At 39.0% G+C, this 6,000-nt stretch overlaps 1 protein-coding gene across 6 annotated transcripts in view; it reads right to left on the bottom strand.

Annotated features, from left to right (window-relative positions):
• Positions 1 to 573: 573 nt before the first annotated feature.
• Positions 574 to 6,000, bottom strand: part of USP9X (ubiquitin specific peptidase 9 X-linked) — a 197,839-nt gene continuing 192,412 nt past the window's right edge. For all 6 annotated transcript variants that reach the window (XM_056558938.1, XM_056558943.1, XM_056558942.1 and 3 more), the window contains 2 exons: positions 2,454 to 2,549; positions 574 to 974 (listed from right to left, as the gene is read on the bottom strand). In XM_056558938.1, coding sequence (XP_056414913.1) covers positions 840 to 974; positions 2,454 to 2,549 — 231 coding nt within the window. In that variant the 3' untranslated portion in view covers positions 574 to 839. The remainder of the gene's footprint in view (positions 975 to 2,453; positions 2,550 to 6,000) is intronic.

Genomic DNA, 6,000 nt, shown 5'->3' with positions numbered 1-6,000 from the left:
ACACACAAAAAAATAAAATAAAATAAAAAAAGCCCTGAAGAGTGCAACTGTTTGTAGATCATGGCATATAGTCCTCATTACCCCTCCCGAAACCCCTATGTATGGCTACACTAGCCTGATGTGAAGCCATGCTATATGTTACAGCATCAAGAATCTTTAAATGTTTAAACTATGAGTATGGAGAAGGCAATGGGGGAAGGAACTCTAGAAACAAATATCACTTATCCACATCAACCAGAAACATTGAAAAGTTACCAGCCATCAAACTTGCTCAGAGGGAAAACCATCCTGGTGGTGAGAGGTTACCATCAAAATTATTTTTCTGTGGTTGGCGTGGAAAGGTTTTGCTTTTCATTTGCCGTCAGCATCCAACTGCCTCAAGGCAGAAAAAAAAATTCTTGTAGAGCAGAGCACGTAGTTCAAAAAACTAGTTTTTTTCCCAGAGATTTTGTGTTTTCGATTTTTTTTCTTTTTTGTAAATCTGTATTCTTGTCAAGCCCCAAATTAAAACAAAGAAAAAAAATTAAAGAAAAAAAAAAGTCTTGCTTAGGAATTAACAGTCAAACATTAATATACTATGTACACCTTTGCCATTTACACATTAGCATCAGGCCGTTTATTACAAAACACTATACACTTTCCACTGCAGGCGGGTTATATATTGACAGCAAGTTTCTGCAGATAAGACAGTGAATAGACTCTCCACTCCAAGTTGATTAGGAATAGTTTTTTTTTTTTCTTTTCTAGTTTTAAATATTAGCCAGACACAAAGGAAGGTTGGACTGTAAGGCCTGGGTGCACAGTCTCGGAGGAATTAAGTAAAATGACTAAGAGTTTCACTAATCTTTTGTCTGAATTAGGGGGACTTCTTCACTGCCTTCAAATTCTTCTTGTGCTCGTTGGCCTGTCCTCGGAGGATTGTTCATGTGATGTGCTGCTGGGCCGGTATATGGTTGTCCATGCAAATGGTTATTCTGGAAAACCGTTACATATAAAAGAGTTATGTTACGTTGCTTACAAAGGGTACACGTAAACTATATCTTTATCTGAAGCACAACTTGTAATGTATATTTCAACTTCAGAAACCGTCCTCTATTCCAACCTATACTAAGAGATCAGGGAAGAACCTGAAAGCAATAGTTGCCAGAAACAGAGGAAGATTTCAAAAATGCAAGTTAAACAATCAATTTATATCTTAAAACAAAATATAGTAGAAATAGGAAGACCATCTTGGAACTTGATGTAAGAAATTAATGACATTGCTATGTTGATCTGAATATTTGTAGCTATCATTAACTTTAATAAGGTAGAGAGAGGGTCTGGGGGTGTAGGACATGAAGTGTAACAGACAAATATCCTACGTCTCATTATTTGTCCAATACCTGTATGTTCCTGGAGTATGTCTGAACGTACAAATACAGATATGGTGCATGGACAAACTATGCTGTGCAATGGGTACACAATTTATAGATATGTCACAGTTAATAAATTAACACTGCAAACGTGGGTGAGTGCCACCTTCAGGATGTGAAGGCCCTTAGTAAGAGTTAAGAATAGTAAATCAGCTGCTTGTTAAGATCACAGCAAAATGTCACCAGTGTCAAACACTCATGCCAAAGCATCAAACACATGCACTAAAGAACATAAAGCATACTGCTTGTGTTCATCACCATCTAAAATATCCACTTAAACAGATGATCATAGTCATCCTTACCCTTGCCTATTTGGAGGGGGCATCAGAGATGTACACAATCCTGTAGCTGAACGCACCAGTATCTCACCATATGGTACTGCAATTGCAGATTTCCATAGGAAGTGGTTTCTCTTTGGAAACCACAACTACAATTGTGGAAAAAAACTGCATGTATTTTTGTCACTTTGCTATGTATTTGTGCTGAGGGTCTGTGTGACACTGCTCTAGCCAAAATAAAAAGAACTTAAAAGTATGTAAGGTAGAGCAAAAGCAAATGAATAACATGTGACCAAATATACCAACTTGAAAACACTAATCTATACATTATATTTTACAGAAGAGAATCAAAACAGTTGGCTTGGCAAGCTAAGAAAACCCAGCAAACATCTACAAAAGGCAATAGTAAACATTACAGAAGTCAGGCAACCTATTGCTAGAGGTTACCATTATGGCAAGGGGAAAAATGTAGAAAGGTCACTTGTCGAGACTACAGAATATCATTTAGAGTCTATTCCAATGTACAGTATCCTGTGCAGATTTGAAGCAGTGTTCAGTCATTTAGTTTACATTGAAATCTGAAGCATAAAATCATGCACATAAAATCTGCACAGAATACTGTGTGTGAATAGACCATAAATGTAAAATTTCTCATATGGTCACCTGTGGTGTTTCATTAAACCATAGCATTGACAAATACCAATATAAACCTAGTATAGAACAGCAGTAAAAAAGAAATATGAAATAGAAGTGCATCTTATACCTGCTGATACTGAGAACCTGGTGAATGGGGGTACAATGGGGCATCTTCAGGAGGGGAGGACTCATGTTCCTCAGGAGCATCTTGGTCATCTGGCTCCTACAAAGTTTGCAAGAGTCGAATTTAAGTTTACCAACTCAGACTCAACAGATTTCACAGCCAGAGGAGAACCCTCTTGGTTACTATTGATTACGGAAGCCCATTTTATATTATGTTGTATACTACATTGTTGTAGCCAGAGTGAATATCATAATGTAAGTTAACATAAACACTATCTTCTAATTATGTATTAGGGCGTAATACAGTTGAAACCAGAAGTTTACATACACTATATAGAAAGACACATGGCTGTTTTTCAGACTCCTATAATCATATAAAGCCCCCCCAAAAAATGGCGCTACTCAAAAAAATCATGAAAAATATATGACAATATCTTTATTAAATATATATAAAAAATACATATAAAAAGGAGGAAAACAAATCAGAAAAGGACAGCAACCCTGGGACTACCTTCGTCCAGGGGTTTCCAATCTATATATTGTACTTGCATAGACCACCACTCTCCGATATTTTGCTGCAGTTGCTTGTTAATTGTATGTATAATACAGTTAGTCCCGGGGTTGCTGCCCTTTTCTGATGCTCTTTTCCTTGTATATGTGTATATATATATATATATATATATATATATATATATATATATATATATATATGTATGTTTAATATTTCATAAAGAAAGTGATATTTTTTCATGTTTTGAGTAGCTCCATTTTTTTGGTGTTTATACAATTGTGGCACAACACATAAGTGCATAGACATATAAAGACTGCGGGCTACCTCCGCCGACAAGCTGCAAGGGCGTGATACCATGAGAAATCCAACTCCACACTTCACCACCAGGCAGGATTAATGTGCGCTGGCTGCCCGCTGAGCAAATCAACTTAACTAAAGTAAAACTGGATGGGATTTAGTCAAATTTAAAAAACGTACAACGCGTTTCAAAGTCAGATCGGTTTCTTTCTCAAGTATGATACAACTGTATCGCAAGTATACACGCCCCCCCAGCGCACGTTAATCCTCCCTGGTTGAGTGGTGTGGAGTTGGATTTCTTATGAAATCAGAATGAAGCAGTTTTAGGTCAATTAGGATTACCAAAATAATTTATATTTGCCAAATGCCAGAATAATGAGAGAGAATTTTTTTTAACACATTTTTATTACTTTCTGCAAAGTCAAACGTTTACATAAATTTCCATTAATATTTGGTAGCACTGCCCTTAAAGGAGATCTGTAGTGCTTATAACATATCCCCTAATCCAAAGGATAGAGAATAAGTTATAGATCGCGGGGGGTCCCAGCGATGGGGCCCCACCGCGATCTCCTGTGGGGACGGAACTCCCCATTTCCTGTACATTGCCAAGGTCCCGTACAGGAGATCGCAGGGGACCCCAGCGCTCAGAGCCCCGATATCTATAACTTATCCCTCGGAGAGGGGATAAGTTCTGGGCACTACAGATCTCCTTTAAACTGTATGACTTGGGTCAATCGTTTTGGATATTCTTCCACAAGCTTCTCACAATAGTTGGTCAAAATTTTGGCCCATTCCTCCTGACAGAACTGGTATAACTGAGCCATGTTTGTAGGGCGCCTTGCTCGCACCTGCCTTTTCAAATAGGATTGAGATCAAGGCTTTGTGATGGCCTTTCCAAAACATTGACTTTGTTATCCTTAAGCCACTTTGTAACCAGTTTGGCATTATGCTTCGGGTCACTGTCCATGTGGAAGATCCATTTCCGTCCAAACTTTAAAGTGTAACTGTCGTCAACAAAAACTTTTTATATAATGTTTATAATACCATTATATGTATATTTGTAATATACATTGCTAAAAATTTTTGTATATTTTGGGGCGAAAAAATGCTATCCCTGCAGATATTGTGTGTCTCTCTAAGATGAGACCAAAAACAGAAAGTGAGAGTGAGACAAGCAGGGCTCTGTGCAGACTCCTGGCTTGGAAAGTAATAATAAAAAATGCCTTAAACTCTCTCTCGCACACATTCTGGCATTTGGCAAATATAATTTTGGTAATTCTACTGACCTAAAACGGGTAAGGTTTATTCTGATTTAACGTCAGATATTGAGAAAAACATCAGTGTGTATTTTTATATAGTGTATGTAAACTTCTAGTTTCAACTGTAACTACACAAAAATATCAGACAAAGGCTAGCTAAAGCCACACCAATAAGCCCAAAGACCGCTGTAGACAAATGTTATTGCCATACAGAATGCACAAGTATGTCAAATAAAACAAATATGGATCAACAATTTTCACCTTTCCAGGATACAAACTGGAGGACAAATGCTATTAGTAGAAAATTAGTAGAATTAGTAGTACTTAATATAAAATTAATATAAAAAGCTTAGCTCGATTCAGTAATAATGACATGTAAACATTTTCAAAACCTTTCCAGAATTCATTTTAACAGATTTACCATAAGGTGAATTACTATTTTATGTGCAGTTTTTAAGTTATTATAACTTTATTATTTATTTATTATTTTCCTGAGCCACTCACAGTAGTGGATACTATAGAAAAAAAGATTTTTTTGTACTCCCTGTAAAATCTCTCGTAGCATTCATTGGGGGACACAGATACCATGGGTATTATGCTGCTGCCACTAGCCAAAAAAAAAAAAAAAAAAAAAAAAAAAAAAAAAAAAGTTGTCTCCTCCCAGCAGGATATACCCGCTTTGAGTCACAAAGCAGTAGGAGAAGCCAAACCACAAAAGGAGAAAACGTCTGAAGGAGAAAACGTCTGAAGGACACCAGAAAGCAAGAACAGGTAACACACAACCTGACCAGGAACCGTAAATGGGTGGGTGCTGTGTCCCCCAATGAAGGCTACGGGAAAGATTTTATGGTGAGCACAAAAAAAAAATCTCCTTTTCTCTGTCGCCTCATTGGGGGGGACACAGAGACCATGGGACGTCCCAAAGCAGTCCCTTGGGTGGAAAAAAACAACCGCCACATAGTGCTGGGTGATATACCGGTTCATACCGAATACTTTTTTTTATTCTGTACAATATGAATTTTTCCTATACCGCAATACCAGTCAGGCCCCTCCCCCCTTCGAATGAATGAATTATCAGCTGCAGTGGCTGTTCCCACATCTGGGAACTAATCATATGTGACCCGCGGGCGCTGCTCTCCCCGTCCTCCTGCGAGCCGACGGTGCTTTAACCCCTTAACGACGCAGAACGTATATTTACATCCTGTGCCGGCTCCCGCGATATGAAGCGGGACCGCGCCGCGATCCCGCATCATATCGCGTCAGTCCCGGGGCTCATCAACGGCCGGGACCCGCGGCTAATACCACACATCGCCGATCGCGGCGATGTGCGGTATTAACCCTTTAGAAGCGGCGGTCAAAGCTGACCGCCGCTTCTATAGTGAAAGTGAACCGGCTGCTCAGTCGGGCTGTTCGGGACCGCCGCGGCGAAATCGCGGCGTCCCGAACAGCTGACCGGACACCGGGGGGGCCCTTACCTGCCTCCT

This window comes from Hyla sarda, chromosome 2 (assembly GCF_029499605.1).
Source record: "Hyla sarda isolate aHylSar1 chromosome 2, aHylSar1.hap1, whole genome shotgun sequence".
Taxonomy (NCBI): Eukaryota; Metazoa; Chordata; class Amphibia; order Anura; family Hylidae; genus Hyla; species Hyla sarda.
The sequence above is the reverse complement of the archived record's forward strand: the minus strand, read 5'-3'. Positions and strand labels throughout refer to the sequence as shown.